A 25768-nucleotide genomic window follows, 5' to 3' on the forward strand; every position below is an offset into this window, starting at 1 on the left:
ATGTCACATTAGATATGAGAATAAACCTTCCATACGCACTGATGTGGTTAGAGAAAGTGCAAAAATAGATGCATCTTGCAAAACAGATTAAAAATTTAACCACTGCTTAAAAAGGAAAAATTACTCGGGCCTTCTTTTGGGGCAGGGAAAATGGCACATAGACAACTGTGCGTGGACTCAACCATCAGAACTGCATGGTGAAATGCTTCAGCTGAGGAATTTTGCTGCTCTTTGTGGATATTATTCAGATTTTCACTGGTTTAAGGAATCTATATGAATTCTGGACAACCTAATGCTATGAAATCCCTCCTTTGTGCAGAAAGTGAAGATGAGTAGAAACTAGAGCAAGCTAGGGAGAAAAATAGGAAGTTAGAAGTTTAGTTGAAAGTTATGCTACAAGCACTCTAACTTGCTGTATAGCTCTTGAAGTTTGGACAGTAAGCTCCATAGACTCTAAGGAAAAGTTTGCTTGAGTAAGATGATGGCGACTTTTCCTCAGGGGTAGGCAGCCTCAGCAGCCCCTGCTGAAGAAGGGGAGTTCCTGGATGAGGAAAGTGGGTGGTGGGACAAACCAAACATGGCATTCTGCAATCAAAAGCAAAACCTCTCCTGTAGAATACTGTGTGGGAGGAGCAGACTGCTCCTCTCCTCTTTTTTCTGTTGTTGTTTTCCTAGATAACACACAGCACTCTGTATACTTTGACTCTCATCACTTACTCTGTGTGCTTTGAGTGAGGTAGCATTGTCTGTGGCTGTGGAGCCAAGCATATCCGTTGCGCTTCGTCTGCCACGCTCTGGCTAGGTATGGTTGCAGAACCAGAGCTGAGCTACTAACTTCATCGCCTTCCCTTTGTTTTTGGGAAAATTTCCTCTGCGCAAACACCCTTCCACCCTGGCACCGCCTGGACACCTCCGTGTTATACTAATCTCAAAGGAGCGACTACGCTATAACGCGTAAGGGAGGAGCAGGGCGCTGACTGCCAAGCGCGGCGCCCCGCTGAAACACTTCTCCTCACAAGCGCCCCTCGCGCCCAGGCGCATGCGCTACCCCACTCGGCGGGCTGCGCGCGCGCGCTAGTGAGGCGATGAGCGGCAAAAGGAGCGGGCGGTGGCGGCTCTCGCGAGATCTGGGGCGGTATCGCGGAGGCGAGTTTGAACGGCGGGAGCGGCGCCGGGGCGGCCGTTGGGCGGAGGTACCGTGGTACCGCGCTGCGGGGGGCGCGGGTGCCGTGAGGGACGGGGGGACGACGGGACACTCCTCTCTGTGCGGCTCTCGGTGTCTCTTTGCTGCTCCTTGCCTGCAGAAGGGTGCTTTCAGCTGGCGGGGGTGGGGGGTGGGGGTGGAGAGGAGCTCCTGGCTCCCTCTACTCCTTTCGTGCCGCTGCCTCGGGGTCTGCCTCCGGGACTCGTGGCGTTCAGGCCCTTCCCCTCGCCGGGGCCGTGCTGCCAGCGTGTTCCCCTGTTGCCTCCAGCGAGAAAGGCTGTTTTCTCCCCGGCGGCCCCCGGAGGTGCTGCGTCAGGTGACGGGGGATGGGGGTGTCAGGCGTGTGTCCTCTGCCCCCCCGTCAAGGGCCGTTTTCCTGCAGAAGACAAACCCATCTGTAAGTCGTTGCCTGTATGCATTTATTATTTTACCTCCTGCCTGTTCGTACATAAGTACTACCTGCTTATGTTAAAACATTATTTTCAGGGTAGTTTACTTAACCTCGTGTATAATACTAAATTACAGGCAATTACTTCTTTGTATAACAATACAGCTTCATCCAGAATTGAAAATGGAAAGTTGAGGATGTCTCTGCTCTGCAAGGCGTATTGCTGTTTTTCCTAATTGTCGGCAAGGAACGTGTGAATAAGAAAACTATTTCTCTTTTCCTCCATACTTCAACTATAAAAATAAAGAAAACCCGAAGGTCTCGTAGGTTATATTATCCAGTAAAGGATTTATTAAGACCTCAGAGGTCTTGTATGTGGAACTTGTGGAGAGCATGCAAAGGAGATTGGAGAAGTAGGAGGGAACAAGACAAAATCCCCAAACAACCCTTAAAAATGATGTGTGTGCCAGAAGGTGACCCTGGGTGTAGCCTATTTACTTGCCCCTCAGGCCAGTTGCAGAGCATCTGGCCTTTGGCAACATTGCCTGATCTGGCTGTTTCTAAACTCTCTGACAGCTGCCTCAACTGAGAGTTGAATAAGATTTGCATTTCTATGGGATTTTAGTTTGTGATCTGCATTTTCATGAGACAGCCACAGGCGTTAAGCCTTTTCAGAAAAGGACTGCTATAAGGGCAGCTTATACTCATCTGGACTAGACAACTGTTGCTTTTATTATTTTTTTCTTCTTTTAAAGGTGGAATATGAGAATAAGGTCAAGAAAGTCTTAAATGGGCTTCTGAAGGTAAGTTAAAAATGCTAGTCAAATTTAACTTAGTAAGCTAGGAGCAATCAAATTGCTGTGTTGCGTCTATAGTGTTGTTTGATCAGAAAATAGTTATTTTTAAAACCCTTTTAAAATTTATGAAGTGAATAAGGATTAATTCATCTTCTTTACTAATGTAAAAAAAGCCAGAAGTTGCCTATATGCTTGTATTGCTACATTGTACTGTTAACACTTCATTACTAAATTGTACACAGTGTGTATGTCCTTGCACTAATAATAATATTGGTGATTCTTAGCTATAGGTATGCAAAATTCCTCTCTTGCACTGGCTTATTTTAGCATAAGCATGCAAAAACAGTATTTCAAGTATTGCAATAGTTAGATCTGAAAAACTGAAGTTTCAGAGCCTGACTGGATAAATTAGCATTATTCAAGTTTAACACATACAAAGATAAGTGATGGAAAATGTGAAAACCAGAACTTGATAATTTCTATCTTGTACCTCTGAAAGGAATTAGCATGTTGTTTTGCATGATGTACTTTTGCAGGTTACATTTTTTTTCTTTTATCAGAAGCTGGGTGACTCCATGGGGAGTTAGCCATGTTGAATAAAAGTTAGCAAAAAAAAAAAAAGGCATTACATTACAATAATGACTCTTAAAAATAGTCTCCTGTGTTGAGCTGCGAAATTTGCTCTTAAGACCAGCATCTTGCTAACATTCATCAGGGTAATATATGTGCCAGTAAGAAATGGCAGCAGCTAAATTGCTTATGTAAAAAGAAAAAGCACGGAGTAAGATCTTCAATCAAGAATTGCTTTAATCTTGAAATGATATAAAAATAATGAACACTGGCTTTGAAAAAATCAACTGCAGATTTTTTTTATTTCTATATCATTGTTACTGTATACTTTCTGAGAAAATTCGTGGCTTATGTTGTTCAGAAGCCTGAGTTGCTTAGCAATTTCTGTCTTAATAGGATTTTTGTGCTCTGCTGATTTAGTAGACTTGGGAGCAAGCAGTCATACAAGCTTATGGTGTTAGTTTGACTTGATTTTTATTTTTTTTAAATATTTTGTTTGTATGAATTTATTTTGACTAACTTTTTTGAAAAATTCACCTTTACTTGTGTCTTCTGTTGTGATACGAAGATAGAAATGGATGAATTTTCTAAAACATGGGATGAAGACGTGGTTATTAACAAATAGCTTACCTGCAGTAGCTGAAGTTTAAAATGGAAAACAGTCATGAAAGACTCTATTAAGCACTTAAAGTAAATAAATAAAAATCCCTGTGTTAAAATTCCATATATTTTAACAGGATTTCTATTTTTGATTCTTTCCTTCAAATACCTTTATCTATGTCTATATCCCACATAATGTTATCAGGAGTAAACTATCTGCTAATACAGCCACCTGTATGAATCTTAAGTGTTATTTGTGTACACAAGTAGCTATAGTTAGTGTGGCTTATTTATAATACCACACAAAACATTGTCAGCCATAGGCATAAAAGTGTTTTTACAAGCTTATTTCCTAACTGGGCTGGGTACACAGGAGTTGTTTTACTGCATGCTATTACTTAAGACATAGTCTGAAACAAGATGTTAATGAAATTTATGGAGGAATAGCTATTATTTTACTGTTCACAGGACTGTTTGTTCATGAGCTATCTTTTTTGTGTCTTGTATTAATGTAAAAATATATCCTTGTATCCTGATAAAGAAAGGAAATCCAATAACGTCTTTCAGATTAATTACTATAACTTACTGCAATGTCTTTTTTAATCATTTCTTGTGCAATGGTGAAGTAACAAAAGGAAGAAAAATGGAGACAGAGACCATTTTAAGTCTTAGACACCAACTGAAGGAAGCAGAGAATGAGCGAAGAAAGGCAGCACAATATGGCTTGCATTTATTGGAGTCCCAAAGTGAAGTTCAAAATCAGTTGGATCAAACACGCCGTGAATTGACTGAGAAAACTGAGGTGATGTTTTAAACTTTGAGTAAAAAAAAAAAAGTAAAGAACTTCATTATAGTTTAACTATTTTTTGAATGTCACAGGTGTTTTAAATGCTTTTTAGAGTCTAGATTAATTTTAATAAACTTTTTTGGTTTAAGTATTTGTAGAGGGGGCTTTTTATATCTGACCTAAGATAGCCAGCATGATTTTTATCTAATTGAGATGGCATTTCATAGCTAATTATGCATCAGATGTTCAATACTGTGTAAGATTAATTGCCTTTAATGTAAAATGAGTACTAAGTGCTAAAGTAAATTTGGTTTAGAGCATGTGTTTTGGGTATGTTTAGCAATTCATTCATGTTATGCTCTCCCTGCAAGCTTTGTATCACTTAGAGCTGTAAAAAGAATGCTAGCAGCAAGACTGTAAAATCGATTTCTTTAGTGAAGTTTTCAAATTTTCTAAATACCAAGGGATTCTGAATTTATTAGTACATTTCCTTACAGCTCAGAAAAGAGAGTAGTGTAGTGTTGAAATATAGAGGTATTATGTAGTCAACCAGTTTTCTTAGTAATGTTGCAAGAAAATTCCAATCAGGAAAATCTCTTCCACTTTTCCTAAACAATTTTGATGGTGGTTTGTCTTCAGTCAGCCCATGCTTCAGTTATACCATTTCTCTTCATTTAGTCTGCTTCTGGCTGTGTGTCCATCCCCTCTCTTGTGCTGGAGGGAAGATGTTTGTGGTTTTGTTGTAGCTTTTGTTTTGTTTTTTTTAACCAGCTGGAGAGTTGTAGCACCCTGCTATTCTGAATGAACCCAAAGAACTTATTTTGATCAGTTTGCTGTTAGTAAGCTTAGCGTAAGAGAGGCAGCTGGAAAGCACAAGTGATAAGGAAGGCAGGCCAGGATCATTCTGTTCTGCTGACAACCTGAGATGGTAGCTGCTGTGTTGTGAAGCTGCACCCATAGGTTGTAATCCTATGTTATAGGCTGGAGCAAAGTTATGAGCTAAGCTTCTGTGAACCAGATTAATTAGTAACTTGGAGTCCAAGGGCAGAGGGAAGGAACTGTGTGCTTTCATACCACAGAATAACATTTTGTGTGGGAACTATGGTTATCCGACAGATTCTTTTGAGTTTTTCAATCTGTGATTCTCCTCTTTAGAATGTGAGAGCCAAAGCAATTACTGTGAACACAAGTGTAAATTTTAACAGTAGACATGGGAATCTCTTTAGAAAAATCTGTGTATGCTTCTGTAAAAGTCTGTGTAGACATATCATGCCAGATCTCTGCCTTTCTTGGGTCTGGTCAGCTGTGCACTCCCAAACCTTTTCTGTGCACTGTCTTTATCTTTGAGTTAAAACTCTTGTCCTGTATATTTGAGAGCTAAGCCTGTCCTTGATAAGCTGCTGTCTGAACCACTGATGTCAATTTCCCACCTGACAGCTTTTAGTTTTATGTTCTTTTTTTAATTCTTGTTTGTGTTTTAACAGTTGGGTTTTTTTTTTTAAAAGGAAAATCCTGCATCTTTAGACTGATTTGGGTTTGGTATTTACCTTTTCTGCTTCCAAGACTCTCCTTTTCTATTTTTTTCTTCTCCTTAATTGCTAGCTGAATGGAGGAGTAAAATGAAGCTGCCCTTTATAATTAGCAAACACATACAATCAGGCATAGAGGAAAGCTGATTAAAAAGTCATTTGATGGGTTGATGGGATTTATTACAAAACAGTAGACAATTTAGATGTCTTTACCACATGTTGAACCCAACTGTTCTGCAATAGGGGAACACTTGTTGGACTGTAACAATTTTTAACATGATTGAGTTCTATGGAGATAGAAAGGACACATAAGCTCTCACTAAATTTTTTTGTTATGCTTGCAGAAAAGATGCATGAAAAGACTTGTGTTGGGTGCAAAGAAATACACAGTTTTCATGAAGAGACTATTACACCATCAAATGTCATAAAATTTCAGATCGGTTTTTGGCTGGTTGTTTGGGGTTTTTTTCAAACATGAGTATGATAGTTCCCTAATTGGGACTTCAACAAAAGGTTGAATGAGTGACAAGTTTTAGGCATTTAGCATCTTAGTTCTGAGCCTATACTTAGTACGTTGTTCCCCAAGCATTTATGAGTATTACATCTAGATTTATTAGTATGTTATTTCTTTCAGAAATTTGAACAAGAGAAATACTCTCTTCAAAGAGAAATTGAACTCAAGAATCGAATGTTGGAAAGCTTGAGTCTTGAATGTGATTCCCTTAAGCAACAGCAAAACATGCAACTGGATAAACAGAAAGAACAGCTTGCCAGAGTCTATGGACAAGAAATCGGTGACCTTAAAAACAAGGTTTGGCAACTAATATACAGCTAAATGGTTGCTAATAGCATTTTAAAGAATATATATTTAACTCATAATTGCACACTTAGTACCAAAACAAATCTAATAAATAGTTAAAATGTGTAGGAGCTTGTTTGTTTAGTTTTTAACAACTATCTGCTTGTTACATTGTGAATTACACTGTCTTTCAAAGCTTATTTTTAAAAGATAACTGTTAATTTGTATTTCTAAGACATTTTCTGTAATTAGAACAGAGTCAAAAGTATTGTGCTTTTCAAGAATTTATTATAAAATGGTACTACTTAGTTGTCAACTGTCTTTAAGTTGGAGAATCTGAAAGCAGAACTAGATGAAACCCGACTCTCAGAGAAGCAATTGAGACACAAAGTGGATCATCAGAAGGAAATAATTGCTGCCAAATCAGAGGAACTACGTATGATGTCTGAACGTGTACATGAGACCATGTCTTCAGAAATGCTCAGTCTTCAGATAGAACTCACTGAACTAGAAAGTGTGAAGGTATGTGACTAGTACTTAATTATTAGTTGGAAATAAAGTTGAAAATAAAATTCTGTGCTTTTGCTCATTTCATTTTTTTGGTGCTACAAGATATTTTTTTATTTAAAGTAATTAGTACTAACAAACCCATTTGTTTCACTTGGGCCTGCTTTTTTTTCAAATTGTTTTTAATAAACTTCTTATTTCATACTTGATTTTCTGTTTTGTTTAGGCCAATGTTGAAGAAAAGCTGAATGAACTGCAGTACAGTAAAGAACAATTAGAACTCATGAACAGTAACTTACGTAATCAGCTGGAGCGTCTGCAGGGGGAGAAAGAAGAGCGGGAAAAGGAAGTTGTTTCTTACTCTAATGCATTAGAGGTATTCTCTTAATTTTATTCAGCAGGGGTAGATAATCCCTGAATACCACAAGCTGCTGTGGTAGCTCTTCAGTGAAATCAGAGGAGCTTTGAGAGAGAAGTTGTGAGGAGGGAGGGAGGAAGAGAAGACGGCAGGGGGGCGGGGAAGGGTATTGACTAGTCATGCTTGGTATTGCCTGTTGCTAAATACTCTCTATATTGGTATTGTTTTGTGGAAGGCTGTGCATGGAGATGCTTTGTGTTGCAGTGTTCTGCCTCGTAACAGGGACTTCTCACAGGTCACCGATATTGTCATTTTTATTTCAAGTTCCTACTGAATGCCTTGGAAAACTTTGTACTGGGAAGTAGAGCATTTGTGACTAAGTAGCACAGCAAGGTTGTTAATCTCAATACCATTAATCCAATTGATAAACATCAGTGTTTTCCTTTAAAGGTTTTAGTTATGCTCTTGTCCTGAAGAGTGAGTGGAATATTAAGCCTTTTAGTGAAACAAAATTGGCTGTCTCTTACTGACCAGAACTGTATGCACAATTAAATACTGCAGTACAATATAAGCTGTGCTAAGGCATAGGAAATGAAAAAGAGTAAAACTATATGATTAAATTCATATATGCAGTATATCAGATGCTTAAATGACTAATATTCTCTCTGCTTTAATCTAGAAAGCTCGTGAAGCTAATCAAGAGCTTCAGGTTCAGCTGGATCATGCAGTGCAGCAATCTTTGGATCCTACAAGTAAAGGCAATTCTCTCTTTGCTGAGGTACAATTATGCCACAGATACCTGAGAATAGACTGAGTAGAGAAGAAATACTTCATAGGTTTTATTTCTTAATTACATTGAAAATATTAGGGTATCTGTACCTGATCTGGCCAGCATGAATCTCTGTTCCTCAAATACTACTTCAGTGTTGAAATGTCTAGGAACTGATCTATGGAAAACAATTTTTATGCACACTCCTGAAGTTGAGGAGTTAGTAAACGTAATGGAATCACTTAAAGTTACTTAGCTATCAAGATAGAAGATGGGACTGAGGGTTCATGACAGTTCTGTTTGCAGCTCTTAGAGCTAAGTAGTTCTGTTCAGCTGGTAAGCCTTCTTTAATGCAGAAGACAGTATGTGAAATATTAAAAGATGCTGATAAATGCTGTCTTTTAAAAACATACTGAAGACAGCTGGATGTCTGAGCATTTGGGAGGGTTTCTGAATTAGTTTTTCAATGAGAGTTCAGCTGCTGTTAAATGCATAGGAAGCTTTTTTGTTTTCTGGCAGCACCTACGGAATGGGTTGAAATGGTAGAGTCTTTTTTGTTGTTTTTTTTTTAAAACTATTCTGATGCCAATGGACAAAACATTCTATAGAAACACTGAAGTGTATGAAATGTTATTTTATTTTGATATTGAAAGTAAAATCTGTTGCACTTTACTGATTGGGCTTCAGCTGCTACAGCACTGTCTACTTGCTTTTATCTCAAAGGTAGCGCCTATTTTCAAGTACTGTTGCTGGGAAAGCAGTATTTGCAGAACCAGCATCAATTGCTAGGTAACATCTTGTACATCTTGTCATCCACGTGGCAATAAGTGTTATAATTTTCATAGTAATAATTGTTAACAATGTTCTGTAGGTGGAGGACCGTAGGGCAGAAATGGAACGACAGCTGATCAGTGTGAAAATAAAATATCAGTCACTACAAAAACAGCATGCATTCACTAGAGAACAGTTGCAAAGAATGAAGGTATGACCATTACTGTAATACTCCAGGGTTTCCTTGGGGTCTGATAAGGCAGTGTTTTAGTACAAAGGCTAGGGGATTTGATTATCTTTAAAACAGGATACAGTGGTCTGGGGGGAGGGAAATAGGAGAAAAACAAGTAGGATGTCATTGTGCTATTTTTGACTTTTATGGTACATCAGGATTTTTCTATTGCTACTAGTGTTATTGCTTTATCCTAGAACTCCAAGTTATACTGAAGGCACTGTGCTTACTTTGACGGTAGTTGTTACACGGATAACAGTAAAACACAACTCCTGTCAGTCAAACCAGCATTCGGTTTCTCTTGACAATTGCTTTTCTTACCTAATTCTCATACCATGTGAATCATTTGTGTATTAACTGTGGCTTGTCAGGAATGAATGTAAAGGGCAGGGTTGTACTCTGTCCTCTGATCACGCTTTTTTGCCTCTGGGTTGCTCTCTTGTTATTACACTTGTCTACATTTTTCTTGCTTTTCCCTATCTTTAGTGTGGGAATAAGTCATAACCTTTGTTGTAACTATTTAATTGAGACTACACTTCCATAGGATGGGAGCCTGCTGGTTAATACTGTTGAGAACTATTAGCAGAAGCTGATGTACAGGATAGTGTAAAGGGGATGCTGCAAAACTGCTAACTGTTTTCATGTTGGTCTTCTCATTTTCCAACACAAGAGTGGATCCTTTTATTTTGATCAAATACTTGATCATGGTGTTTGAGGAGACTGCTTAAACATCCAGAGTGATGATAGAGTAGCACTGAAGATACAGGTTTGTGTTACCTAGCTTTTGTGGAACAGTAAGTTGAAAATAGAGATAACTTTCTTAAAGGACAAGAAAAGAACTACTGATTCAGCAAAGGAATTCTCTTTTACTAAAATCTGACTTTGAGAGCTAAAGATTGAGTAAAATGATGGAATAGGATCAGTTTCTTCAGAAAGTTTTCTTCTTGTAATATGAGGGTGAGTCAGCCATACTGATTGAATGGTATAAGAATGTTTCTTAATACTACAGATTTTCACCAAGAACTGAGGCAAATTGGTATCCCTGTTCTGCTACTTAATGTTTTTATTTAGAATTTCAATTTGTACTTGTTTGTCCTCATAAAACTTCCTCCAGTATCAGTGTTGTAGATTAGTAGTCTTAGGACAGCTGTTTGGCTTCAGCTGCCATCTTAGATCGCTGTTAGGGTCTGCTCTGCTTTGTGTTGTGTTGAGGTGCTGTCTGTTAAAGCTCAAGTTATAGTTAACTGATCTCTTTGTTCAGCAGCTGATTCCCACAGTATAGGTAACTGTTGTTGCAGTGTAAGTTGTCAGAGTGTCTGAAAGTGGTATTTACTGGTGACTTCTGAAGATCTGATTCCTGAACAGAATGTAAGCAGTACTCCTGTGAAAGTCTTACCACATCTGATGTTTTTTCCACAGCCCACAGTATCCCTTCCAGTTTCTTAATGCTTTTGTTCTTTGTTTTTATGTAGATAGACTGCAATTCTGACAGGTAGCAAGTGGGATTTTAAGGTTAGATGTCTACGTGCTTGGGAAATGTAAGGATAGTTTTAGTCAGCCAGTGGGGGTCAGAATTTTGCCTCCCTTAAGTCCTGTAGAAGCTATGAGGAAGAGATAAATGATTGAATCTTTCTTTAGCTTCAATATTCCTTACTTTACATAGGAGACTCTGTAGGGTAAGTGCTCTTCTCTCGCTTTCTGTTAATCTGTAGATCAACTGAAACAACTTAGACCTTTCCCTATGATTTCTTGAAGTGTCCTACTGTGTTATATTGTCCATACTGACTAGACCAGTAAAAACACTACAGTTATCACTAATGCCCTGTTAAGTCTTGCCATTACTACATTTCATGTTGTTTCTCCACTTGTTTAAATGTCTGATGTATCACTAACTGAATGCGTTAAGGCTCTTGTACTATGATATTATTATGTCAACAGCGAAATCTGCTATATATGCAGGACTTTTCTTTGATAAACTTCTCCCTCTGTAATGACAAAGGATGTTTGTTTGCTTGAAAGGATGAGTTCCACTGAAGGAATAGGAGAAGCTGAAATTATTGGTTTAATATTACAGAAGGCAAACTTAGCGTTACCTATATCTCAGAATCAGAACTGCAAAAAAAGGGTTTTAAAGTCTCTGGTGAACTGGGGTGTCTCTTCCCAAGTGAGTTCTCAACAGATGCATTTTAACTCTGATTAAACAAGCCTGGACTGTAGTTTGGTTCTGGCTGACTTGGTGTTTACGGTTTGAATGTGAAATGTGTGTCTGTCCTTGAGAGTATATTTATAGGTTCCTTCGTCAATACGGAGACATATATGACACCTCGGGACTCCTCTGTTCAGTAAGTTTTCAGCTGTCCTAAAGACTTTTAGTGTCAACCTATGATGACAATTATGCAGACGATGTTGTGAAGACTACTGAGTTTAAGCATCCAGGGCACTTCTAAACTTGGGATTAGAATTAAAAGATTGAGTATCCTAACTGTTCTGGGTAAGAGGCTGAGATTTTCAGTCACTTAACCCAGTATTATTTGTGAGGATTTATTTATTTTCCTCTCTTCCAGCTGCAAATGGCTACGCTGCTACAGATGAAAGGCTCTCAGGCAGAATTTGAGCAGCTGGAACGCTTACAGTCGATGTTAGAACAAAAGAATGGTGAGATAGAAGATCTTCTTATGAAAGTGAGGCAGCTAGAAAAATTTAAGGTATGTGGAAGTAATTAAGTGGAAAAGTCATAATCAGCAGTTAAAACATGACAATAAGAAGCATTATGAAAACTATCTGAAGTCAGTGCTCAGGTTTGAAAAGGGATCTGAAGACTACTCATATCTTTATTTAACCAACAGCTGGAGAACATGTACTTCTGCAGTTCAGAGGAGCAGAAAATTCTATACCACCCAGCCCCTGGTTTGGAGAAACAATCTTTTCTGGGTTCCTGTGTCTAGCACCTTCATGCTTTACACAGTTACCTGTAGTGCTTAAATTCAGTATCTTGGTCAAAGTTCACTGAGCTATGACGCCTGATTTTTTTTCCTCTTAGACATAACTATTTCACATTTTTACTTTGTGTACTTAGGCTTTTTATTGGTTTTTAGTCTCTCAGCTATATTGGATTGCTTGAATATTCATTTCCTTAATCGTACAATCAGAGAATGGTTTAGGTTGGAAGGGACTTTAAAGATTATCTAGTTCCAACCCTCCTGCCATGGGCAGGGACACCCTCCACTAGCCCAGGTTGCCCAAAGCCCCATCCAACCTGGCCTTGAACACTTCCAGGGATGGGGCATCCTGTTCAGTGCCTCACCACCCTCATAGAGAAGGATTTCTTTCTAACATCTAATCTAATTCTATCTTCTTTTGGTTTAAAGCCATTACGCCTTGTCCTACCACTACACTCCCTGATAAACAGTCCCTCTCCAGCTTTTTTGTAGGCCCCTTCAGGTACTGGAAGGCTGCTGTAAGGTCTCCCCGGAGCCTTCTTTTTTCCAGGCTGAACAATCCCAACTCTCTCAGCCTGTGTGCATGGGAGAGGTGCTCCAGCCTCTTTGAGGCATCTTTGTGGCCTCCTCGGGACTCTCTCTAACAGCTCCGTGTCTCTCCTGTACTGGGGCCCCCGGAGCTGGACACAGAACTGCAGATGGGGCCTCACAAGAGCAGAGGGGCAGAATCCCCTCCCTTGACCTCCTGGTCACACTTGATGCAGCCCGGGACACTGTTGGCTTTCTGGGCTGCAATTGTGCGTTGCTGGCTTGTGTTGAGCTTCTCGTCCACCAACACCCCCAAGTCCTCCTTCTTAGAGCTGCTCTCAATCCATTCTCTGCCCAGCCTGTAGTCGTGTTTGGATTGCACCAACCCACATGCAGGACCTGGCACTTGGCTTTGTAGAGCTTCATGCTGTTTGCATGGGCCCACCTCTCCAGCCTGTCAAGGTCCCTCTGGATGGCATCCCTTCCCTCCAGCGTGTGGACCACACCACACAGCTTGGTGTCGTCGGCAAACTTGCTGAGGGTGCGCTTGATCCTGCTGTCCGTGTCGCTGACAAAGATGTTAAACAGTGCCAGTAATGCGTCTTAACTTTGCAGTTGAAGCATGCTGTTTTCTAAAACTGAATTGCTTAATCATGCTTGTAAAGCAATTTCTGTGGTCCTCTTCTGCAACTTGATAGTATCTTGTCAATATTCTGGAAGGTGAGAAATACATGAGAACACCTCTGTGCATTATTGTAATGTTACTGATGTTTGTGCGTATCGAGTGAAACACTGTAGCCTTTCTTACATACTCATGGGCTTGATTGACCCTTTCTTATGACAGTTTTGGAATGTAAGCTTAGGTGTGTTAGCTTATGCATTAGGATTATGCTTTCCAGGATAGTGACCTCTATTCTGCATTTAACCAAAGTGGCATAAAGCTAGGCTTAACCCATTTAAGTAAGCAACTGAGACAGCTTGATTGCTTTATGTGGTGGGTTGACCCTGGCTGGGGGCCAGGTGCCCACCAGAGCTGCTCTATCACTCCCTTCTTCAGTAAGGCAGGGAGGGGAGAAAGGAGGATGGAAGAAACAACCCCAAACTCGTGGGTTGAGATAAAGGCAGCTTAATGTAGCTAAAGCAAAAAGCCACGCATGGAAGCAAAGCAAAAGATTATTCTCTACTGCCCATCAGCAGGCGATGTCCGGCCACTTCCTGGGAAGTAGGGCTTCGGTATGTGTACCCCTTACTCTGGAAGACAAACATGGAAAAAAAACCCCAAAAAACCAAAAACGAATGCCCCTGCCCTGTTCCTCCCCCTATTCTCAGTTTCTTATTGCTGAGCAGACGTCATATGGTATGGAATATCCCTTTGGTCAGTTTGGGTCAGCTGTCCTAGCTGTGTCCCCTCCCAAGATGTTGCCTACCCCCAGCCTGCTGCTGGGGAAGAAGAAATGTTGGAAAGACAGCCTTGATGTGTGCTGGCACTGCTCAGTAGTAGCCAAAACACTGGTGTGTTATCAACAGTTTGCTAGCTACCAATACACAGCACAGCACTATGAGGGCTGCTGTGGGGAGAATTAACTCCATCTCAGCCAGACCCAATACACTTTACCAGTTTTGTCATGTCAGTATTTAGCGTTGTCTCTATGCCATAAATATGTAGTGTCAGGAAATTATTAAATTATTCAAATCACCAGCAAAAATACCTGTATAGTCAGTGACTGACAGAAGCCTGTGAGGTCTGTAGGACAGTATTAAATATGAGTGCTTGTTCAGAAAAAACCCACAAAAACCCCAAAAAACCAGAATGTCACATGTTACTGATGTATTTTATTGAAAGTTTATTGCATTTATGGCATCTTTACTATGAACCAACTTTCTCATCTAAAAGATGTAACTGATTTTGAGATTTTTGGCTATTGATTACTATGGCTTGTATTCCTTGCCTTTGGGGTCCAGCTACTGAAGATAGCCTAGAAATAAAGGCTGAAACAAATTCCCTGTGGGTTAACTATCCTGTATTTTCAAGTAAAAAGGAAGGTAACTGTTCTGCAATGCTATTTGAAAACCTTCTGGAGTTGAGAACTTGCTTTATTTCTTGTTCTTGCAGTGAATGAGCAAGAACAGTCAGTTTTGGTGCTGTTTGACATTTCTAATAAAGTACTCAGAGCAACTGAGATGTCTTGTATGTTTAAAGGCCTGTATGATCAGAATTCTCTATAGAAATGTACAGAAAAATTCACCTAAGGACTAAGCTAATGTGCTTCTCAAAGGTCACTATTTGACAAGCTGACATTTTTTCTTTACCAGACTTTATATGAGAGTATGGAAGAATCCAGAGCTAGCAGTAGCTCAAAAGGAGGAGAGTCTGAGGATGGCTACTATGCAGATTTATTGCAAATGAAACTTGACAACTCAAAGTATGTACTTAATGGTCTGAGGCCTAGAAGTTGGTTGTAGTCTGGTTATCTTCTAGTTACTTGTTTTTTATTCTCCCTTTTTTGTTTCTGTCTGTAGTCCACTGACTATGTGCAAATATGCTGCTTGTCTCATTTTCTAATGCTGTGGAATCATCCTATGTTCGTTATAGGACCGAGAGTTGGTTGGTTTGTCGTTTTACTTATTGTTGCAAAAGACAGCAGCAGAACTATTTTATACTATTGTTGCTTTCTTCTAAAACCGTTAATATTCCTGGATACAAGATAGTCGACAAATTAACTGGGAAGAGAAGTGTATGAAGCTTCTTAAAGTCTATAGGCTGTATATATTTCTCTTCTAAAGAGTCAGATAATAACACTTGAAATGTTTTATTGAACTGCTTAGTTGAGATGTGTTCTATAACTAGTGAATTCTGTATCTATTAATTAGAAAGCCTGGAGCATTTGGCCCCAGGACTGTTTGTAAGCCCTCAGATGAAAGTATTGCGCTTCCAGCAGGAGGCAATGATCTGCTGTGGGAAGTCCTGAGAAGTGTGTGACCTTGCTGTTGTTCCTATTAGGAGAAACTGGTGTGATTAGAGTACCTTAGGATTGCTGAGGACTCGTGATTCAGGGCTTATGATGTGGTAGTTAATGGGCTCTGAAACAGAGGCAAGGACATGCACTGAGTATTAGCATAATCATTTTCCTGTTGGTCACTTAAAGTAACACCTTTGTGTAAAGCTTCTATTGTCAGCTATAGAAGTAGTTGGTTATTAATTTATATATAGGCTATAAACCCTCTGTTGAAATAGTGAATTTGTAGGTTAGGGCAAGTGTCTCAAACCAGTTACATATGTGCGTATGCACTGTTCAGCATACAGCTTTGTTTAACGAGCATTATCTCTGGTGGCTAAACTCACTGCTCTGTCAAGTTCAAGTGAAAATTTTGATTGTACTGAGAGGTCTCTTTCATTTCCTACTAGTGTATAAATACAAATTTTGTGTGAAGTCACTGAATGCTTAGTTGACTTTGTATCTGCTGCTTTGCTAAAAAAACCCAAACAAACAAACAAAAAAAAAAACCCAAAAAAACCAAACCCCAAACCAACAACAACCATGTCTGAGTGACTGTATAATTTTCCTCCCACCCTAGCAAGGAAACGGAAACCTTGAAAAATGAGCTATCCTTGCAGCGGATGAAAGCTCTATATGAGAGCCAAAGGGTTCTGGAAGTTGAAAGGAAACTTTTCGCGAATGAGAGACATTTGCAAGCTTGTCAGAGTGAGAATATGAACTTGCGAGTTATGCTGGATGAGCTAAAAATGAAATACGAACCTGAAGGTAAATACTACTTTTCCATATGGGAACAAAAAAAATAAAATCTGGTCTTCTCAACCTTCACAAGTTGAAAGCCATTAAACAGGAAAACATTGGGTTAGTTCCAGATATAAACTTGATGTTTTAATGGCTGCCTCTCTGGTAATGGCCTGGTCCATAAACTGCTGAACTGAAATAATAAAGCCCTATCTTGCTGAAGGGCCTTACTTCAGTATGTATCCTGACATTAATTTCAGAAGACTAAAGAGCACAAATTACAGCATTCAGAGGCTTTAGAGTACAGCTAGATAACCAAAGTGAAGTAGGCAGGAACAACTTCTCAGGAGGTGCTTGTCATAACAGTAGCAGTATCTCTCTGTTGATGAGAAGTATCAGCTTTCTGAATGTAGGCAGCTGATGCACTTATCACAAAGCTTGTAAAGCATTTTGAAGAAAAATTGTTTAGTAGCTCAAGTTAATATGGATTAAGTTTGACAAGAGGCCCACCTGAAAAGCAGCTGATACCTGGGTATGTGCAGAAACAAGGGAGTTGTAGCCTGTGGTGGAAGATGAATGGGGAACCAGATGGGCAAATTGGTTTTGGTACTTGTCTACACCCAAAGGATTTAATGTTAAAATCTTAGTTGTGGAAGGTTACCTCAGCAGCCTCCAAAATGGAAATAAAATAATGGAGCATATTCGTGTAGTTCAGAGTAGCTAATTAAAAGCCTTGGTAAAAAGAGAGAGTGGATGGGGAGAAAGGTGGTTGTTGTTGTTTCTTTTTCAAGCTAACTTCTCCTGGGATGCTTACTTGCTGATACGGAAGGACGTTCTTTAAGGGATGTAAATTGTATAATAAGAATTATTCTAAGGTCTTTAGTCATGTGAAATGTTCTTTATTAGTTTTATTATGAACATGTTTGTGGACAAATTAACTCTAGCTTCACTTGTGTACAAAAAGTATATTCCTTTTTTTTTCTTAGAATTACTTAAAGGCACTAAAACTAAAAAGAAGAGGGAGAAGATTCCAGTGGACAGTACTTGTGAGTACTTGGACAGCAAAAATACTTCTGTAAAAGAAGCTGCTCACTCTCAATTGCCAAGTAAGGAAGAAACGAAGGTGACTTCCAAGAACTTGGAGCAAAGTGATGCTTCTCCAAAAAAACATGCTCTTGAAGCCCCGCCAATAAATATAGCTCTTCAAGCAATGCAAAAAGTAGTTGAACCTGAAAGAGAAAGAAAGAGAGTTAAAACTAAAGATGAGAATCATGATGCCTATACTTCATATAGCAGAAGTGGAAGTAGTTCCTTGACTTCAGCTGCCCCCAGGTCAGTGTCTGCTTCTGTCTATGGTCAAGGCAATCAGCACAGACCTGCATCTCTTTTCTTTCGCTGCATGAACTATGCTATCCACTTCTTTATCTGTTTCCTCAGTGTTGCATGCAGTGTAATTCCTCAGCTCCGGCTGCCAACATTGAACCTCTCAAAACCTTTTAGAAAGATTAAAATGATGACTAATGGCAAAGATTCTTGAAACTGTAACAATCTTTGAAATAACTTTCCCATTACTCGAAAATGTTTAAGGTGTGCAGATAGCATGACAGTTCACTTGGTTTGCTCTAACTTCAGAAACAGGACTGGCTTTTTGGTCCCTTCAAAGCTGCCACACAACTGTGTTACGTATCAAAGTAGCAGAGGCAATAGGTATCATGCTTCAGTCTCATACCTAAATTCAGCCCTCATCAACTTTCAGATTTAACTAAAAGCCTAAAAATTATTTAAATAAAGTAATTCTTAACCTGAATTGGGTTAACAGAACTTGCATTGTACAAGACAGTAGACAATTATGCTATTTGTGTTGCCAGACAACTGACTTCGATAATGTGGATGCATGATAACTAGAAACGCAACTGCTAAACTAAGATCAAGTTTTTCCCCTGAACTGAGAATTTAAGTTAGTTTTTGATAAATGGTGAAGTAACTTAGTACAATAATTGGCTCCAACTTTCTTATCTTGGTGAAAGGAATGCTGACTTTTTTCCGGCTGATGCTTTTGTATTCTATTCATGTTCTTAGTAAACATGTATTGGGAGTGTTTGGAGGGAGGAAAAAAAACTCTGGGATAATCTAGATGTTTTGACCTTACAACTTGCTTATGTCTGCTAGTAGAAAATAGTTTATTGAATCTAGAATGACAGCAGCTTCAAAGATGGATGGCCTAACACATGGAAATCTGTACAGTATATCTAAAATTAATGGTATTCAGAAGTAATTAGATTGATATTTTGACTCTTGGATCAATTATTCAAGGCTGCATTGGATGCAATTAACAGATTTAAAATAACCAAACAGTACAATCTTCTGAAAGTCTGGAGAGAATTATGGCAGAAGTAGCAGTTTAAGTAGCCCTGTCAAAACAAAATAGGCAGGGACTGTTGCTGAGGAGGAAAGATCAGGGAGGTCAAACATGGGTGGTGAAAGTTGGAAGAGTGGATCATTTAGTGATGGTATACTCCTAAAGGAACAGACAGTGTGTAACCTGGGAGTGAAAAGTTTAACTTATTTCCTCATATTCCTTTTGGAAAGGAAGGTAGAGTTTCTGCCAAAAGGAAGTTGTTGCAAACAGTTTATGTGAACTGCAGGGGTAAAACTACCAGAGAGGGAGTGAGGAGAGGAAATTCTTTTATGGGGTTGATGTTTGAAAACAGACCAGGTGGAAAAAGTGGAAGATGAAGTCACAGTTCAGGGGGAGGGTTCTAATCTTGCACCCGTTGCTGTTGGTTCAAACAAGGAATAAATAAAAACCACCAACACAACAACAACAAAATGCCACAACACTTGTATAAGCTTTAAAGTTGTCTTCAATGATGGTATGAACTTGTGAAAGGCAAATCCAGGCAGACAGTTCTGTTCATGTTTCCAATTGTGTTAATGAACTACTAAATCCCCAATTAATGATCTTAAGATAACATTGAGGATTTACTTGACATTGATCTGTTATGATTTATTATGAAATAAGAAGTCATGATAAAGTCAGAGTATTTAAGAGGTTGGGTTTCTAAACACTAAAAGATTCTCTGGACTGTTCTGCGATGGATGGGGCCAAACCCTATGTAGGAATACAGCTATGCAAAGGCACAAAAATATTGAGCAGGAATGTTGACCTGAAAATGGAGTTTGGGGGAGGAAAAAAATAATTGGCATATGCACGGTGGATAATCGTCAGTGTTTCACCTTGTGTTAAGTAAAATGTGATGCTCTGGCAGACAAGGTTACTGTGATTATTGGGGGTTATTTTTGTAACTGGAGTACTTCTTGTGCAATAATTAGCTCTGTCATTGTTAATCCATGCAATGTGGTAGTAAAAAGAGCCATAGTAACTGTGACAGGATTGCATGTTTCATTTCTAGAAAATGGTGTTTGAAAAGCTTTGTCATCTTAGCTTAGGAAGTGATGAAGAAGTGGTCAGAAGTGATCTGTATATACCCCTATGGGTGACAGACTTCCTTGAAGAGTCTTGTTAATGTGATTTAGCAAGGGAAAGCTAGATAACTTTGAACTAAGAGCATGCGTACATATCTGCAGTGCGTGTGTATATACTGACAAAAGTTTAAAGCAACTAAACATTGAAATACTTTTAGGTGAGTGGTGAGAACATAGTAGTTGAGACTAAAGATTTAAGTATTTAAGTCATTATTTTTAATTGTTAATTGCTATTGTAATTCAGGCAATGCAAAGGTTATAGGTAGCGATATCTGCTGTTAGGGCAGCTGGTCTATAAAAAGATACTTCTGTATTGAAATGTCTTTCTTCACTTCTGAAACTGAAATAGCAAATTCCAGCCCTTGCTGCCCAACATAATTTGCATTTAGATTTGAGGTTGGTTGACCTAAAGAAGGGCTTGCGTGCCTAGGAGTTTATTTGCTCGTTATTTAGTTAGATTACGTATACCAAACGTACCTCATTTGGACTCTGTTCAAACAGGAACAGGAAATGCCTGTAGCCGTTTGGCTCAGCAGGAGATCTGGGTAACTAATATTCTCTTTGGGGTTTTAGGCATGGCATTTGTCCTCAGGAAGTAAAGCTCCATCTGATCAGAGGAGTTGATCTTCCTCAAATGGGTAGAAGGAACCCTCGTTACGTCTTGTTTCTGGAGTCTACAGAGTCAAAACCTGATAGAATCATGTTATAGTTTCACAAGCATTATTTTTAGGTGGAAGAGTTTGACTGTCATCTCCTTTGTCTGATCAATCCATTTCCTCGTGCAAACACTTGATGGAAATACAGCACTGCTATAAGGGGCACTCTGTGAGCTGCCTTGCTATGAGGACTGTGGTGGGTTAATGGTGGCTCGCTGCAGCCAGCCACTCTCAACCCCCTTCAAGAGGATGGGGTGAAAATAAGATGGAAAAAGCAGGCCAACTAGAAGATACTAAGAATGAAGGAGGAAAAATCCTTTGCTTGGATTGCCTGTTCATTGTCATGTTAAAGCTCAATTATTTGAACTTACTGAATTTGACTGCCTGAATCTTCAGGCATTTCTGAGTACCTCACTGCCATAAACTAAGGTTTTCGTAAGTGAGGCAAATTATGGCAATCTATTGCTGATGCAGATAAAAGCTGTAACTAACTTAAGTGTAGCTTCCTAATGTGAAATGGCTCATTTCATCTTTGTAAGTCAGTGTTGGTCCTCTGATAAATTACTTCAGGCATTTGTTAACATAGATCTAGTCTGAGGAAGTTGGCTTACTTTATGCTGACTTGCATAAACATTTTGGTGGGCATTCAAAGCATACAAAGATGATTTTTTTCTCTCTCTTAATAGTTGTTTACTTTTATGAAACAATGTGATGTTTCTGATGTGAATTTGATTTCCAGACTTATTACACTATACACTAACAGAATTATCTAATACTGTAAAAGGGGAGTAGAAATCCAATTGTGCTGCTTTGGAACACTTAAGTCAGTTCAGTTTTCATTTGGCCTTCTGGTTTGAGTTCTTGCTTTGTTTTGTATATTTGTAGGGAATCCTTGTTGGAAATTTTGGCCACTAGAGTAATGTTTTTGGTGGTCTTGGACAGAGGTCTTTTCAAGGCAGAAGAGAGGAGGGACAAATGAGGAGAACCTACCCAGGGAACAGATGCATAGACACAAGTTATGCATCCCTAATTACAGCTGCGAGGGCAGCACAGACTGAACTGCAGACTAAACGCTAACCAGATGATGATTACTAAGAATATGCTTTTTCTCTTTCCCTGAATAATTGGTTGGTCTTGTCACCACATCATTATTTGGCTGCTTGCAGGTAGCAGCACATGTGCAGTGCAGGGCAGCTGGGGGAACTGACTATGAACAAAAAGTGGTTAGCATCAGAATTACAGGTGTGGACTTTCTACAGAGCAAGGGGTGGCTCAAACACTGCTGACCTAGGGGAGATGCACAGCAAAGCATATGTCTCTTTAGTCTAGAGAGAGTGCTGATAGGAAATCAAATGCAGACTGCTTGTGACAGAGAAGAAAAGTTTATTTGATGTATTTGTGTGTACAGACTGGGTGGTGGTTGCAGCAGGGAAAATGTGTAGTGACATTTCCCCAAATGTTCCTTTCATAGTTCTCACTTTCAGCTGTATCTCTCTATTGCAAATCAATCTCTAACGAGTGGGTAGCAGCTATTCTTGTTTGGAAAACCATCATTGAAAGCAGCTGTAGATTGTTGTGGGTTGCTCACTGGGGGCTCTTGAGACCACTAGAAATCCACAAAGTCACTAGAGAATTGCTTTAACAGATGTGATGAATCAGCATAGAATTTGTGTTGGTCTGTAAAGCCATGTTCAATTTGGAACTTCATTTGCCATAATTTGTTCTGCTGTGGAAATAATTGTATGTAATAGTCAATTGGTTGTGGGTGATTTGGCAGAGTAAATAGCACTATTTGTCAATTTGTTCTAGTGACACATTTGTATGTTTATTAAGTAACTCTTAAATAATCAAAACATCCAATTGTGCTCAGATGTCCAAATCTTGTTTTTTAACTTACCTCTTTAACAGCTGTGTAGCAGTTCTATTCCCATTTACATTCACAGTAGAATTAAAACGTGTCAGTGGACAAATGATGTAATTTATTGCCTGAAAATAATTTTTTTTCCAAAAACTTATTTTCAGTTGTTCAGGCATTAAGATAAAGGCAGAAGTAGTGCAGAGCTAGGTTGGAAACTAGTATATTGCTTTAAGTGTCATCCTTTTTTTGGTGGTGTTAAAGCAAAATGCTTGACTTCACATTTGCATTATGTTGCTGGGACTTTTCACTTGAAGTTGTGCTTTTGTGGACTTGATCTCCTTTATGTGCATGGCACAGTTATTGTTTTTTTTAAAGGCGAATCCCAACCAGTTAACACATTCAGTAACCTTTATTACAAAACACTTGAGCAGATGGGGGGAAGGCTATACTTTTAAGTGATGAAATGTGAATAGGACTGATATCAAAGTGCTTCATTTTAGTCTCATTTCATTCTTAAACACTGCTTGCTCTGTCTTTGCATATGGATGGTCTTGTATGCCGTTGGCTTGCTGATTTTGCTTAAAACTCTTATTTTTAGCCCTGATTTTTTATTAACTAAATATGTATTTAGAATGGTTGCTTTGCCTATAGGTTAACAGCTGAATCCAGATTTGAATCTATGGAAAAAGAAGATAAGAAGGAAAAAATCACGACTGAGAAGAAAACACAAAAGAAAAAATACACAACGTTGTATGTATCTTCTAAGCCAACTTCTGAAACGCAGTGTGCTCAGCAATAAAACTTACATTTGTGAAAGGAACCTGAACAATTTGGAGTCCTGCTTCAGCAGGAAATACTGAGTAAACTTGTGTCATACAGAAGTGTACAGGTTCCTAACTTAGACATTGATCTGCCTCGTTTTATGAAGAGTATGATCACATCAATGAGTTGCACTTTTGATATCTTAACTTCCTAGAGGGCACCCGTTAAGTTCCCTGGCAATGTGGCCCAAAGTGTTGCCTTGAATCTTGGTTAAGTTGCTAAACACGTGTTAATCATTATTTGTTTGAAGCACAGTGCTATTCTGAGAGAGGAGTACTTGATCCAGAAGCTTTATTATATGGTAAGACGGGTCAGCCCTGAGCAAGACAAACCAATGTTGATGCGGAACTCAACTAAGCCATGTGTTCCTGAATTTCTTCCAGTTCCTGGATTGAGAATTCTGACCGCTTTTCTCCCTAGTGCGTAATTGTTCAACTTTCAGACTGACCTGAGTGCAAAGGTGCATGTGAATCTTCTTATGCATTTTGTGGGGTAGTATTCTTTTGAAACTCTATAAATTCTTGTATTTATACTAATAATTAAAATAAACCTTTCTTTCTCTTCCTTTCTGAAATGTAGTCTATATTGCATTTGAGACAAAACATTTATCTAAAGCCGTCAGGTTTTTTGATTGAGAAGTGAGCTATTTTGTAGAAAGGATTTTGTGGTGGGTTTGTGGTTTGTTTTTTTTTTTTTAAAAAGTACCATTCAATAAAAGCTAAGAAATTGTAATATACGTGCTGTGTGTTGTTGTCATGTTTTTAGGAGACAAATCTTAACTTTCTGTACCTTTCTGATGCCACTTCATAAAGAATAATTTTGAGAATGTTTAAGCTAATGCCATTGATTTAAAAGGGGTTTTTTTTAGCATTTATATGGAAGTTCAAGATTTACTTCACGTATTATACTATGCTTTAAGCTCCCTCTAGTTGAATGGGTTAGCCACTTCGTAAGTAAAAGACTTAGTAGTTAAGATGAAAGCTCTTTGAAACTTTTCCTTTTAAATCTATTATGAAAAAAAAATCTTGAAAGAATCTTAAAACCCAGTGGGTTTTATATTTGACAGCTTGATCTGCTGTATGTTAACTTCCATTGCTACTTTGGAATCTAGGACTGCTAACATGCCTCTGTATTTAAACAGATGCGACTTCAAGTTCATGTCAGATACTACTGGTCAGCACCAAGAGATAGTAAAATAGTTTTTTATCTGTTGTTTTCTAGCTTTGGTCAGATCACTGTTTCATTTGGTAGCTCGGACTGTACTAGTGATGCTCACTGTAATTTTCCCACCACCCCACCAGAACTCTTCTAGATAATGGACAAACGTACTTTATAAATAGTGTCTTGAGTTCAGTCTTCTCTTGAAGAAAGAGAATGGGTTTTGTTACAGGTTGGCAGTGTGTGTGGGGAGACAATTTCTTGCAGACAAATGTGTAAGTAGCTAGCACTTTCTCCAAAAGCTGTATGTGCCCTTAGGAATCTGTTGAGTGTACTTGTCCAGGACAACTGCTTGGATATCCTTGTGTACAGTTGTGCCAGTTCAGAAGTGATGCCTAAATTTTAACTGACTGTGCACGCAGGTGGCTTTAGCTCAGTCACTCATTTCGACAAAAATTGAACTGTGATACTGTGAGTGATAACAGAAGTGACTAAAGATGTGGTAAAGCAAACTTGGAAGAGCAGATGTGGCTTCCTGCTTTCCAGTGCAGTTTGAACTTGTTACCAGTCCGTTTCTACCTAGTTAAACTTAGGCACAGCCTGATGGTGGCTGTTACTGTTGAACAAAACAATCCTAAATTCCTGTCTCAGATCAACAAAGTGATATGATTAGATTCTGTAGGAAATCTACTATCCATCCAAATTCTTCAGTCTCTTATTAATGAAGTCTGTGTAAGTGTTTCTTGTTAACTCTTAAGGCGTTCTGTGATACTACAGGAAGCTGACACATACCCCTGAAATTGCCAGCACACATGAACTTAACTAATACGACATTGAAGAAATCATGCTTTTTGTGCTACAAAATGTTAGAACATCTGTCTTTATGCAAATTGTACAAGTTAGCTTTGTTTACTGTACACTGAGATGCAAATAGCATAAAACTACTGAAGTACATAATTGTTCTAATTGGAGGAAAACATTTGGTAACTTGACATTGGATGTGGGTACTTTAAATGGGAGTACTGAACTGTAGATTGTTTACTAAGACAATTAATTATGTTGAGCTACTTGGCATATGAAATTTCTAAATGCTTTTCTATTGAAATAACCTGTTAATGCTACAAACCAAACCGGGATGTCATTTCAGCAAATGAATAAAGCTGCTTGGGTTATCTACCCCCAAAAAGTACTGCTCTACCTGTACTGCTCTAGTTTACTTAGATCATATTAGATAATACATGCTTCCAAATCTTTTGCAGAATTAGTATTTTAC

The 25768-nt window shown here is 38.8% G+C and overlaps 1 protein-coding gene across 7 annotated transcripts; it reads left to right on the forward strand.

Moving 5' to 3' along the window:
• Nucleotides 1-1089: 1089 nt before the first annotated feature.
• SPDL1 (spindle apparatus coiled-coil protein 1) lies at nucleotides 1090-24073 on the forward strand. Of its 7 annotated transcripts, none has more exons than XM_054841912.1 (13): nucleotides 1090-1193; nucleotides 2348-2395; nucleotides 4186-4361; nucleotides 6510-6686; nucleotides 7002-7196; nucleotides 7408-7557; nucleotides 8219-8317; nucleotides 9180-9290; nucleotides 11876-12016; nucleotides 15092-15201; nucleotides 16355-16542; nucleotides 17502-17847; nucleotides 23167-24073. In XM_054841912.1, the coding sequence occupies exons 3-13, from the start codon at nucleotides 4203-4205 to the stop codon at nucleotides 23312-23314; spliced, it is 1824 nt and encodes a 607-aa protein (XP_054697887.1). In that variant the 5' UTR covers nucleotides 1090-1193; nucleotides 2348-2395; nucleotides 4186-4202; the 3' UTR covers nucleotides 23315-24073. The 7 variants fall into 7 exon arrangements, with proteins under 7 accessions (XP_054697887.1, XP_054697886.1, XP_054697888.1 ...); XM_054841913.1 differs by having other exon boundaries at nucleotides 1123-1601; XM_054841909.1 differs by lacking the exon at nucleotides 23167-24073 and adding an exon at nucleotides 1473-1601 and having other exon boundaries at nucleotides 1175-1193; nucleotides 17502-23153.
• Nucleotides 24074-25768: the final 1695 nt, after the last annotated feature.

This window comes from Grus americana, chromosome 14, assembly GCF_028858705.1.
Source record: "Grus americana isolate bGruAme1 chromosome 14, bGruAme1.mat, whole genome shotgun sequence".
Taxonomy (NCBI): Eukaryota; Metazoa; Chordata; class Aves; order Gruiformes; family Gruidae; genus Grus; species Grus americana.